At 42.1% G+C, this 14,017-nt stretch overlaps 1 protein-coding gene across 1 annotated transcript in view; it reads right to left on the bottom strand.

Annotated features, from left to right (window-relative positions):
- LOC109397004 (uncharacterized) overlaps nucleotides 1-12,006 on the bottom strand; it is a 55,335-nt gene extending 43,329 nt beyond the window's left edge. The window contains exons 1-4 of the mRNA XM_062858151.1: nucleotides 11,560-12,006; nucleotides 10,603-11,487; nucleotides 10,234-10,543; nucleotides 9,980-10,167 (exon numbers count right to left, since the gene is read on the bottom strand). Coding sequence (XP_062714135.1) covers nucleotides 9,980-10,167; nucleotides 10,234-10,543; nucleotides 10,603-11,487; nucleotides 11,560-11,898 — 1,722 coding nt within the window. The 5' untranslated portion in view covers nucleotides 11,899-12,006. The remainder of the gene's footprint in view (nucleotides 1-9,979; nucleotides 10,168-10,233; nucleotides 10,544-10,602; nucleotides 11,488-11,559) is intronic.
- Nucleotides 12,007-14,017: the final 2,011 nt, after the last annotated feature.

The raw sequence follows: 14,017 nt of genomic DNA, 5'->3' as shown, positions 1-14,017 counted from the left end.
TATTTTTTTCTCAAATCAATGGTTTCTAATCTATGGTCACGGGATACGAGAATTTCTCAAGAACCTAAAATGTGTGCTTGTTACAAAACAGTTGTGTTGAAAAACTCAGTGGTGCTCATGGGCATTTTAAGGAGACTCAAGAGAAGTTAAAGGCATTTCAGTGGGTTCCAGTGGGTCTCAAGGGCGTTTTAGTGGTTCTCATGTACGTTTCAGGGCTCCTCAGGCGGTTTCAGGGGTTTTAGCAACGTTTCAAGGGGTTCTTAGGAGCATTATAGGGGCTTTAAGGGTGTTACATGATACAGGGGAGTTCCAAGATATGTCAGAGAAGTCTCGTAGACATCTCATGGGACATCAGGTTTTAGGGACGATTCAGGATGTCTCAGGAGCAAATCAGGGGATCTCAAGGGGTTTCCAGGGAGTCTCACGCTAGTCCCAGGAAGCTTCCGTAACATTTCAGGAGATTCGAGGGAGATTAAAGGATGTTTCATTGGACATCTTGAGGAGGTCGCATAGAGTCTCAAACAGGTCTCACGAGGCCTCAGAAGTATTTCAAGGAGTTCAGGGGGTTTCAGGGGCGTTTGAGTTGGCATGTAGGAGTCTCAAAAGGTCTTTAATGGGTCTCAGCAGGCCTCAGAGGCGTTTCAGTTGGTCTTTTTTTTACTTATTCGTTTATTTGTGGCGCCCGAGCACAAGGGCATAACTGAGCCGAAATCTTTTGCTTTTCCAATGATTTTACATTTTACAATTTATTATTGCCTTAAAAGTATGTTAGTTTGGGAAGCCGAGCTGTTTCGAGGTTAAGGATTGTAAAAAAAAATAAAATAAAATTGAGAAGGACCGAATTATAGGTTTACAACTAAATTATTTGCTAACTTATACTAAAATCATTGATGGGACAAATTGTCCATATCTGTAACGGAACCAAAAAGAAAGGACTTTATCGGTAGACAACGACAAGAAGAGGACAAACGGAAGGGAGGCGACGACAGACAGGGGCGAACAACAAAACCAAAAGGCGGACAACGAAAACAAGGAACGTACTACATCAAACTCTGACATCAACATGTTTCAAAAACTGGAAAATCAGGTTCATGTATTCCAAATCAGGTCCTGCCAACACATCTTCAAAGGGTTTCTGTTGTTTTCCTCGGACCCAGTGTTGGTAAAAAACTCAAATTCTCGAATCTCATGGTTTAGTTGTTTCACGCGCGATTCTTGACTCGCCAAACTCACCGCCGAAAAAATCATGCATGAGTTGACTCGCGATTTTACTCATTGTTTTTAGGATTATATGATAGAACAAAAGCAAATCTAGCGTACAATAACATTGAATGTCGTTCAAATTGATTTGGATTCGTTTTACAAACGAACGAGATTTCGGCGCTTGACTCGTGAGAGCGTAATTTTGCATGAAAATCGCGTGCGTGAGAAAATGATTCAGAATCGCGCGAAAGTATGCTCACGCAGGTGTGGCTCGTGAGTCTGCTTTGAGTGGGATTTTACCAACACTGCTCGGACCCGGAGAATTTCATGCAGCTCAGATCTGACCTCACGATCAGTGGTGTCATCGTGGTTACTCCAAGTTACTCACTGAGTAACCAGCTCTTCAGTTCAAATAAATTTTTTTTTCAGGGTGCAAAATATAATAAAATACCAATTTTGGTTAATTTGGGTGCACACTGTTAACGCCATGACCACATCAGTTTTAGTGAATATGGATTTTTAAACAATTCGACATTCTGGACCGCCCCCTCGGGCAGTGGTGTCATCGTGGTTACTCCAAGTTACACACTGAGTAACCAGCTCTTCTTTTATAGGGTCCATATAGCCGAGGCGGTAAACGCACGGGTATTCAGCATGACCATGCTGAGGGTGACGGGTTCGATTCCCGGTCGGTCCAGGATCTTTTCGTAAAGGAAATTTCCTTGACAATTTTGGTTATTTTGGGTGCGCACTGTTAACGCCCTGACCACATCAGTTTTAATGAATATGGATTTTTAAACTATTCGACATTCTGGACCGCCTCCTCAGGAAGCGAAATATTATAAAATGCCAATTTTGGTTATTTTGGGTGCACACTGTTAACGCCCTGACCACATCAGTTTTAGTGAATATGGATTTTTAAACTATTCGACATTCTGGACCGCCCCACAATGGTCGGAAAAAGATAAAGTTCGGCCAAAACTATTTTTATGTGTTTAATCGAAGTTATAGGTTGTCTAGATATGTTATATAGTATTTTTAGTGTTTAAAAAGGAGTATTCAAAAATTACGTAACTTCAATAATTTCAAAAACGGTTAAAATCAGCATACCCCACATTTTTTGCGTTTTTTGTTAGAAAATCAATTTTAATTTAATTAAATGATCATCTTTCGATCAAATCCAATCAGGTTTGTTCAAAACGTGTGAAAAATGTGGGAAGATAAATTTTATTTCAGTTAAAAATGAAAAAATAACGTAAAACATATGAAAAAACATGACTTTTTTAAATAGCTCTAATTTGAAAAACTGCAAATTTCTGCAAAAAGTTTAAACGTTTTTATGCAGCCCTAAGCATGATGTTTAAGATGTACTATTCAAAATTGCGGCGACACGTGACGACACGAACCGTTTTTTAACTTAAAAATTACCAAAATTCCTAAGGTACAATATATGAAAATTTGAAAAGTTTTGTGACATATTAATTTTGCACCATACGTGCATTCAAACAGTCCAATAACAAGCTTTCATATGCTGGATAACATAAAACATATATTCCATTCTCAAAATATTATTATTTTACTTTTTTCGAATAATTCATTTTTCAATTTTATGACTTAGGCCACTTTGGTAGTGAAAATGTCATTGAAATACAAAAGCTGGTATGCTTTTAGTTGAGAATCATAAAACTACAATACATTATCTTTGTTATAAGGCGAAAAAAAGTTTAAAAATATCAATTCCGTTTTTTGAGAGTTTTGGCCGCCCCTTTGTATGGAGCCCGACCAATGTGCGCCCCACAGTGGGAAAAATCGACCCAAAAAACGGATCTTTTAACGCCGCTGGTTTCGGTACGTGAAGTTGACCATTTCTGACGTAAAAAAGTACGAGAAATCGATTGGTGCTAAATTCATTCACCGCACGGCACGGGGAGTGGTCCATTTTGCCCCATTTTGCCCTTTTTTCATACAAAAAGAGAATAAAAATGTACTTTCAAACAACTAACATGACTGTAGATCATTGAAAATAGCTGCAGGTGTAATTAGAGGTTAAAAGAAATCATAAACATAAATAAAAGATCCTTTTAAATGCTTATATTGCCCCATATGCCCCAACAACTGCTGGAAATTGTGAATTTTACATGATTATGAATGGATTTTTAATGTTACTGATTTGATTTTCTTTTTTTTTTTGCATAAACAAAAAGCGCTAGATCTGTTATCACCAGAATCATCTTCAGTAGTTGTCCAATTTGCTTCATTTTGCCCTATTATCATAAAAAAATGAGTTTTAAAATGCATTTATAAGAAACAGATACTGTAATGGAACGCTGAAATTAGTTTTAGTTGCAATATGAAGCTAACAGCTAACAGCGCATAAATGAAAGATATTTTCCCTATTTTGCCCTACATGCCCTTTAAACTGCTGGATGATAACATTTTTTCTATTATTTTGTAATGTCACTGGTTGCAATCCATGAATTCCTAGATCATTTTTTATATATACAAATACGGTTTATCGATAAGGTTTAGAATCATTCACGGGAGGGTACAAATAGCTGTCCATTTTACCCCAGTTTGCCCTGATATGCTGTCGCCTCATGAATGAATTGATTTCCCCGATTTGCTTATGTCCAAACCGATGAACTTTTGTTACTGCAACCAATGTAATCGAAAGGACAGTTAAAACATATGACTTTGGTGGGGAATACAGGGTATAATAAGCATTAACCCTAATCTTAATTTGTGGCAAATATGCACACAACTGATTAAATGGGGCATCTTAAATATATATAATTTGCTTTGAGACGCCCCATTTAATCAGTTTAGCGCATATTTGACATATTTTATAAAATGCTTATTATGCCCTTAGTTCCCCATCAAAAGCTGTTATTATAGAAAAATTCAAATATATGTCTTTTTGATAAGATTGGTTTCAGTACCAATGCTAATAAGGGAAATTAATTTATTCATTACTTGACAACAAATCAGGGCAAATTGATTTATTCACTACATGACAAAATCAGGACAAATTGGGGTAAAATGGACAGCTATATATATACTATTCCGAGAATGATTGTAGTATTGATCGGTAAACCGCATTTGTATGTATCAAAAATGATCCAGGGCTTCATGTTTTGGATCCAGCGACATTACATAATCATACAAAATATGTTATTATCCAGCAGTTTTAGGGGCATGTAGGGTAAAATAGGGAAAATATCTTTCATATATACGCATGATAACTGTTAGCTTCCAATTGCACCTAAAACTAATTTCAACGTTCCATAGCAGTATTTGTTTTTCATAAAAACATTATAAATCTCATTTTTTCATGAAAATAGGGCAAAATGGGGCAAATTGGACAACTCCCGAAGATTATTTTGGTGATAAACGATCTACCGCTTTATGTTTATGCCAAACAAATCAACTTTAAGTCAGTAACATTAAAAATCTATTCATAATTAGGAAAAATTGTGAATATCCGACAGTTGTTGGGGCATATAGGGCAAAATAAGCATTAAAAAGGATCTTTCATGTATTCTTATGATTCCTATAAACTTCTTATTACACCTGCAGCTATTGTCAATGATCTACAGTCGTGTTATTTGTTTGAAAGTACATTTTAATTCTCCTTTTGTATGAAAAAAGGGCGAAATGGGGCAAAATGGACCACTTCCCGTGCCGTGCGGTGAATGAAATTAGCACCAATCGATTTCTCGTATTTTTTTACGTCAGAAATGGTCAACTTCACGGACCGAAACCAGCGGCGTTAAAAGATCCGTTTTTTGGGTCGATTTTTCCCACTGTGCGCCCCCTCAGGAAGCGAAATATTATAAAATGCCAATTTTGGTTATTTTGGGTGCACACTGTTAACGCCCTGACCACATCAGTTTTAGTGAATATGGATTTTTAAACTATTCGACATTCTGGACCGCCTCCTCAGGAAGCGAAATATTATAAAATGCCAATTTTGGTTATTTTGGGTGCACACTGTTAACGCCCTGACCACATCAGTTTTAGTGAATATGGATTTTTAAACTATTCGACATTCTGGACCGCCTCCTCAGGAAGCGAAATATTATGAAATGCCAATTTTGGTTATTTTGGGTGCACACTGTTAACGCCCTGACTACATCAGTTTTAGTGAATATGGATTTTCAAACAATTCGACATTCTGGACCGCCCCCTCACGATACTCATTGCATCCCCACACGACATGTTCGATATCCTGGTAAGCCCCGCTACAGACACAGAGATTGCTTTCTGAGAGCCCAATACGGAAGGTATGTGCGTTCAACAAATAGTGGTTGGACATCAACCGACACATTACACGAATGAAATCGTGGCCTAAATCCAACCCTTTGAACCCATCTCTCCATCTCTCCATTTGTGTTGTGAGCTGATCAAGGTCTCCTGACGGACCAATGCAAAAAATTCGTCGAAGGCGATTTGACGCTCGTAAATATCGCCTTCACTAGCGCCCACCTTAGCCAGTGAGTCCGCTTTCTTATTGCCCGGAATCGAGCAATGTGAAGGGACCCAAGCTATGGTGATGATGTATGAGCGTTTGGTCAAAGCACTCAATACTTGGCGTATTCCATTCAGGAAATACGCTGAGTGCTTCATCCGTTTCATTGACCGAACAGCCTCCAGAGAACTTAGACTGTCGGTAAAAATAAATTAGTGCTCAGGGGGAAGAGTGCGAATGTACTCTAAGGTGTAAGCCGCTAGCTCAGCAATGTATACCGAACATGGCTTTTGAAGCATGTAGGTGGCGCTATGAAATTCATTGTAGACACCGAAATCAGTCGACTCATCAGTTTTCGAACCGTCTGTGAAGAACTGTCTGTCCCCGCTAACATGCCCGAACTTACTTGCAAAAAAATGTGGAATACCCACGGAACGAAGAGATTCTGGTATTCTCATCCTTCTCATCCTTCATGGACAGATCAAAATCCACAGAGCAACTGTCGAAGTGTTAGAAATTGTCACGATTGGTGTTAACCGGACATGGGCTTACCTCCAGCGTTATTTACCAGTAGTACACACCCATAAAACGAGCTTGAGGGTTCTGTTCGAGCAGCTTTTCAAAAATTTCTATGACCAATGGATTCACAACTTCGCATCGGATGAGGAACCGGAACGATAACTCCGCAAATTGGTCTGTCAGAGGCTGTACACCAGTATGTACCTCTACACTCATTGTGTGAGTCGAGTTCATGCAACCTAACGCGATCCAAAGGCAACGGTACTGAGCCCGTTGAAGCTTCAGCAAGTGTGTTTTCGCCGCGGATTGTTAACAAAATCTACCGTATTCTAAAACCGTCAGAATGGTTGTTTGGTACAGCCTGATCAAATCTGCCGGATGCGCTCCCCACCAAGTTCCGGTAATAGTTCGCATAAAGTTGATTCGCTTTTGGCTTTTTTGTATCAGATACACAATGTGCATTTGGAGTCGCTCCATATGCCGAGATATTGAGAAGACATGCTGTGAGTGATTGTCTTACCCATCAGAACGAGCGGAAACTTAGCCGGTTTATGTTTTTTAGAAAAGACAACCATCTCAGTTTTCGCCGGAGAGAACTCGATACCCAGCTTGAGAGCCCAAGTAGACAAATTGTCCAAAGTATCCTGTAGTGGTCCTTGCAGATCAACTGCTATTGATCCCGTTACAGAAACAAGAAAGTCATCCGCAAGCTGTCTTAACGTGCAATTTTCCATGAGACAATCATCTATGTCTCTAACATAAAAGTTGTAAAGAAATGGGCTGTAAAGCTCCCTTAATATCCAAAAACACTGAGCTCATTTGCTGCTTTTGAGCAAACGCAAGCTGAATTTCTGAGGAAAGTAACGCAAGACAGTCGTTCGTTCCTTTGCCTCTGCGGAAACCAAATTGTGTATCTGATAACATGCCATTCGATTCAACCCATTTGTCCAGTTCGAAAGAGAATCATCTTCTCCAACAAGTCCCGTAGGCAAGACAACATCGCGATTGGACGGTACGAATTATGATCTGACGCGGGTTTCCCAGGTTTTTGAGCAGCTATCACCCTCACTTGACTCCAATCATCCGGAACGATGTTGTTGTCCAGGAACTAATTGAACAAGTTTAACAAGCGCCTCTTAGCGACGTCGGGGAGGTTATTAAGCAAGTTGAACTTGATTCGATCCATTCCTGGAGCGAAATTATTACATGAAAGAAGAGCAAGTGAGAATTCAACTATCGAAAACGGCCTATCCATGTCGTCCCTATCTTCGGAAACACCACGAATTATTCGCTCCACGAGTACGAAATCTGGACAAACTTTTTTTTGCGAGCTTGAGGATCCATCGAGGAGAGCTTTCACGATCCTCGTTAACCGACGACGCGTTACGCATTCTTCTCCCGACGTTCCAAAGAGTTCTCATCGATGTCTCGCGTGACAAACCCTCGACGAACCGACGCCAGTAACCGCTTGTTTTTCGCCTTGAACAAGTTCTTAAACTTGCTTTCAAGGGAAGCATACCGCTTAAAGTTTTCGACCAAACCGCGTTTCTGAAACTCTTTGAACGCCGCGGATTCATCGGTTTTTAGCATTTTTAAAAACTGGGTCGTAACGGGTGCAAAATGGCCATCTATCATGGGCTAAGATGTCACTTCACGAAAACATTCAAAAATTACGTCCATCATTTCTCGGGCATTTTTGACTCCCTTTCCCCTCACTGTCCCGCATTTTTCTTATACTCAATACATGGATTATCGACCCGCTAAACGATGGTCGTCATTTTTAAAGGACCCCTAACATGGATAGCGCAGACATCAACAACCATGCTCCTCCATGCATTTCTCAATCTCCTTGGAAACACTTGGCTGGTAAATTAACCATTAACCATTAACCATTAAATCACTAAAGAAAATTTGCGAATGAATCTCATAAAGATTTTTAAGAAAACATCACAGGAGGAACAAAACCGTAGAGAAAAGTCATAAGGAATCCTCACTTCTGAAGAGATCTCTGAAAAACTTCCTGAAAGCCTCTGACGAATTTCATGTTGGATGTTCTATTATCTATGGAGAAAGTCCTGATGATAGTAGTTTCCTCTACTATATGAAACACTTGAAGGTATTGCTACCCAGGAGGTATTGCTAAAAAAATATCTGAAGGCATTTCTAAATTTTTTGAAGAAATTTGTAGAATATTTTCTGAAGCAATCCGTCCTTTTTTTAAAGAAATTTCAGTGAAACTTCTTAAGCAATCTAAAACATACTTACCTTACCAATCAGGCTAAGGCCGGGGTGGCCTCTGCTGTACATAGTAGCCGTCTCCATTCCACTCGGTCCATGGCTATTTGTCTCCAGTTCCGCACTCTGAGTAGGGTCCGCAGATCGTCCTCCACTTGGTCGACCCACCTAGCTCGCTGCGCTCCACGTCGTCTTGTACCGGTCGGATGACTCTCGAGAACCACTTAAATCGGGTTGCTATCCGACATCCTGATGACGTGACCCGCCCACCGTAACCTCCCGATTTTCGCGGTATGGACGATGGTTCGTTCTCTCAGCAGCTGATGCAGCTCGTGGTTCATTCGCCTTCTCTAAGTCCCGTCTTCCATTTGCACTCCGCCGTAGATGGTACGCAACCCCTTCCGTTCGAAAATTCCAAGGGCGCGTTGGTCCTCTGCACGTAGGGTCCATGTTATACCCTAGCCAAAGTGAGGCAAAGTATTGAGATTTTATTATTGATATTATTCCTTTACATGTATTGGAAAAATTAAAATAAAGTTTATCCTCACTTTTCCTAGGGTATAACTTTTTTCACAGACGTTGGATTACCTTGCAGTCTTCGACAAAGTGGTTTGGCATATAGTCACCTACAATAATACCAAAGGGTTTGATTATTGAACGCTTACAGCGCCACCTAGCGGCAAAATTCGACAACTTAAAATTTCTGCATACATTTGGTCAAGTTTTCCCATACAAACTTCAAGCGTTTTGAGCGCCCCCTTAGGCTCAACCGATTTTGCTCAAATTTTGAAAGTAGCTTCTGGTAGTCCAAAACAACTGATTTAGGAGGTAAGACTTGGTATTTTTCGAAATTTTTGTTTTTCATATAAGTGTGGGCCACCTTACTGGGCATAGTATCATTGTACCTGCCTCACAATATAAAAATTCATGCAATGCCAGGCAAAGAAAGCCCTTCAAATAATAACTGTGGAAATGCTCAAAGAACACTAAGTTGAAGCGAGCCAGGTTCAGTCCCAGTGCGGACGGAGAACCATTACGAAGAAGAAGAAGAAAAAGAATTCCACATTGAGGGCCTGAAAAGCTGAATGTGATCAACTGCATAGTAAAATCAGCACCATCAGATTCAAAAGATCCAAGAAGAAATAACGTTGAGTTCTTCTTTTTCTGGAATTTGGCCTATCTCTCTTCAAATTAGTGTTTCCGCAGTTATTAAATGAAGGGCTTTCTTTGCCTGACATTGCATGAATTTGTCTATTGTTAGGCACGTACCCCCGACCGGAACGGGAATCGTACTCGCTGTCTCCGGATTTGCGCTCCATAGCCTTAACCACTAGGCTACCAGGAGACGTTGAGTAAAGGGTGCTTCAAGAGACTCTAGACTCTACTGTACTTTGAAGCTTAAAGCTAATAAAAATATGATACAAAATAGAGTGTTGAAATAATTTATTACAAAGCTCTTAAAGTAAAGAGTTTTGCTTGTTCTAGCTTAATTTACTTATATTCCATTGTTACATGAGAAAGTCTGAGAAAAAAACATACTGCTTAAACTTAAACTGCGAGACTTAGTGATTTGACCCCCAAAACCACGATCAAAAGTGTTACAATCGATCCAACGGAAACTGCCATTCGACTTCCTGCTCCTCCAAACACTCGATATTTGTACACAGTAGCGGTTAACTCATTCAGGTAGTAGTTCGTTTGTTCACTCTCAGTGTTGATCTTCAAAAACGGTCCAAACAATCCTAGAAGAAACAAAAACGAAATTTTGTTTCTGTGATACTCTTCTAACGATATCGCCGAATATTTACCATCAAGCGGTGGCCAATAGACCACACCCTTCGCTGCGGGAGCTCCCCGGATGGCAAAGGATGTCCATAATTGAACCATGATTTTTGCCATCCTTACATCATCTTCGTCCAGAACCTCTTTTGGAAACAGATACTTGAGCTCCTCGGCGTTATGAACCGGCCTTTCATGTGGAAACGGCACCGTCAGATTCAGCTGCGTCAATGCACTCGAGTAGTCGAAGCTATATAGGTAAACGTTTCCGGGGTTGACGTTGGAAAATGCCTGGACCTCGCTCAGTACTGGAGCTTTGATACCGTGGTTACCGCATATCTGGAAAGTAAAGACTGCTGTATAAACACGCTCGCGAATAATTGGATGACGATACTTACATCAGTCAAACTGGACACCATATCTTCCCAGCGAAGTGCTGCTATATCGTAGAAATTCATTCCTAAAGCGTATCCCTCCAGTGACCCGTCGAATTTTGAATGACCGAATTTCTCGTGCAGTAAGTGGACGTAATCCAGCAGGGCATGTGTTGTGTTCAGGGTCCGCAGTAAATTAGGATGGATTTCATGTAGTTCGTTCAGTAAGAACAAGCCGTCCTGCGAAGTAGTTCCTCCCATGACAGCAATATTCTTGTTGGCATTTTCAAGGTAGTTTTTCGGATGGATGGGAAAGAGTGCCGATGGACCTCCAACTACAATTCCAGTTCCCGCCACGTACGGATATCCACTGTTTGCGATGGTTTGCGTTCGATGAGCGGAAAATGCTTCCAGAAGGTTTCTAATGGGAACACCCTGAAGACACTGTTCTACGGCAACTCCGGTACAGCCAAGTCTTGCAGCGATGTCGTTGGCTCCTTCAAGTGGACTGTCACTCATAGCCCAAGGTGCGAACACTGATCCTGATTGCATAATAGCCTTTTGGAATAAAGGGGTAGATCTGGTTTGTACCAAAGGGCTGTGTAGCATGGCAGATACAGCGGCCGCACCAGCAGATTCACCGAAGATCGTCACTTGAGAGCTGTTCCCACCAAAGTACCCAATATACTGCTGAACCCACTCCAGGGCAGTTATCACATCTAGCATTCCAACGTTTCCGGGAATATCTTCTGTCATGGTACTCAGGAACCCTAGTGGTCCCAGACGATACTGGATCACCACCAAGACAATATCCGATTCCAAAAGGTAATCTGGCTTGTATTCGTCGGCACCCCCTTTAAAGAACCAACCGCCGTGAATGTACACCATCACCGGCCGACCCGCGTCCAACTGCAATCAATTGAAAACCGATAAATCAACACGTCATTTGTCAGAAAAAAAACATTCACATGCGCCACTTACACTGTTCGAATACACCGACAAGGTCAGGCAGTCCTCGTTTTCCACGTTGAGGTAGTCATCGTCAATCTGTGGACACCGAGTGCCAGGTTGAGTAGCATCCCGAATGCCACTCCATGCCGAAGCCTTTAGCGTCGGTTTGAACCTAAGCGTCCCAACTGGTGCTTGGCCGTACGGAATCCCTTGAAATTCATAGGTTGGCCTGCTTGTCCACGCCGTGTTTCCAACAGAGCCCCGAACACTGCCCAATCCCTGGATGTTCACAATCGGGGCTGTCTCTTGCCCAAAACAGGAAATCACACCGGAAACGATTAACAGCGCTGATATGTATTTCCAGCACATCTTTATCTGATATTTTTTTTCCCGCGAAACGTCGATAAGTAACACCTCAGAAGTGTATGGACTGAACTGAATCGCGATCTTTCGACTAATGGTGGCAGGGCACCTTGTCGGGTGCTGTTTTTATCTTGTGTGTCGCACGAATTTTGGCATGGGTTGGTGTTATCAGCGATCAGTTGCTGGTGTGATATTGTGATATGGTACATCGTTCAGGTTTCGTGTTTGTTTAATTGATGTTGGTGTAGGCATTTTTATGAATGGGATGATTCAAACAGTTTTGTGAGATTGGATTTTACTCTTTGAATGTGTTTTTGGATAGGGTGGTACAAAGAGTCGTTTGCATTTCACGACACACCAGTGGTTCGACATACAAATTTCAGATGTTATTTTTTTTTTCAACATTTGAGTCAATTTGGATGAAATTAATGCTGAAATAATTTGATGTATGCTTGCTCACAAGAAGTAACACAATATCTGTTTAGGAGGCATTCTTGTACCATGTACCCTAGACCGGTTTACATTTCCCGAGCAGAAAAGAATAGCAACTGAATCAAGGTATCAGTCATAAATACTATCATACCTTGATATGCCCATCATAAGGTGGACACAAGAGGCAAAATAACAAAAACAAATATGTACCATAATTTCGCATGAATAACACCAAGAAAATAGCAAGTCCTGGTATTTCAATAATGAATGCAGGCATATCATTTCAAGTGCTGTATTTGATATCCGAAAGGTATTGAATAACAAAGTGGGGATGGAAGCTCAGTTAAAATATTATCTCCTGGGCGCCCATTAAAAACACCACCCCCGGCGAAGACTGGCGCTCGAGCCTAGCTATTTAGCACTGTAGTTGGAGGAAATGCCAATGCAGAACCCGTAGCTTCCGGGAAGGTAAGCCCAGCTCCCTGGGTTAGTGGGTTGGTGTCAGGCCCTGCGAGCCAGCCGTAAAAAAGACTAGCACCGGAAAATCAACAAGAGAAGAATGCGAACCGATACCAATGGCGACGACCACAGCGACGAAAAGGGACTTGCGATTGGAAGCTCGCTACGTGGAACTGCAGATCTCTCAACTTCATCGGGAGCACCCGCATACTCTCCGATATACTGAAGGACCGCGGGTTCGGAATCGTAGCGCTGCAGGAGGTGTGTTGGACAGGATCTATGGTGCGAACGTTTAGAGGTAATCATACCATCTACCAGAGTTGCGGCAACACACGTGAGCTGGGAACAGCTTTTATAGTGATGGGCGACATGCAGAGGCGCGTGATCGGTTGGTGGCCGATCGACGAAAGAATGTGCAGGTTGAGGATCAAGGGCCGATTCTTCAACATTAGCATAATAAACGTGCACAGCCCTCACTCCGGAAGCACTGATGATGACAAAGACGCATTTTACGCGTAGCTCGAACGCGAGTACGACCGCTGCCCAAACCACGACGTCAAGATCATCATAGGGGATCTAAACGCTCAGGTAGGCCAGGAGGAGGAATTCAGACCGACGATTGGAAAGTTCAGCGCCCACCAGCTGACGAACGAAAATGGCCTACGCCTCATCGATTTCGCCGCCTCCAACAACATGGCCATTCGTAGCACCTTCTTCCAGCACAGCCTCCCGTATCGTTACACCTGGAGATCATCACAACAAACGGAATCGCAAATCGACCACGTTCTGATTGATGGACGGCACTTCTCCGACATTATCGACGTCAGGACCTATCGTGGCGCTAATATCGACTCTGATCACTACCTGGTGATGGTTAAACTGCGCCCAAAACTCTCCGTTATTAACAACGTACATTACCGGCGGCCGCCCCGGTACTAGGGCGACTGAAGCAACCGGATGTCGCCACCGCATACGCGCAGAATCTCGAGGCCGCGTTGCCGGACGAGGGTGTGCTCGATGTGGCCCCACTAGAGGACTGCTGGAGTACAGTGAAAGCAGCCATCAACAACGCAGCCGAGAGCACTATCGGGTACTTAGAACGGAGTCGACGAAACGATTGGTTCGACGAGGAGTGTAGAGCGGTTCTGGAGGAGAAGAACACAGCGCGGGCGGTAATGCTGCAGCATGGAACCCGACAGAATGTGGAGCGATACAGACAGAAGCGGAAGCAGCA

The sequence above is a fragment of the Aedes albopictus genome, chromosome 3, assembly GCF_035046485.1.
Source record: "Aedes albopictus strain Foshan chromosome 3, AalbF5, whole genome shotgun sequence".
NCBI lineage: Eukaryota > Metazoa > Arthropoda > Insecta > Diptera > Culicidae > Aedes > Aedes albopictus.
This window is presented reverse-complemented; position numbering and strand designations above follow the sequence as displayed.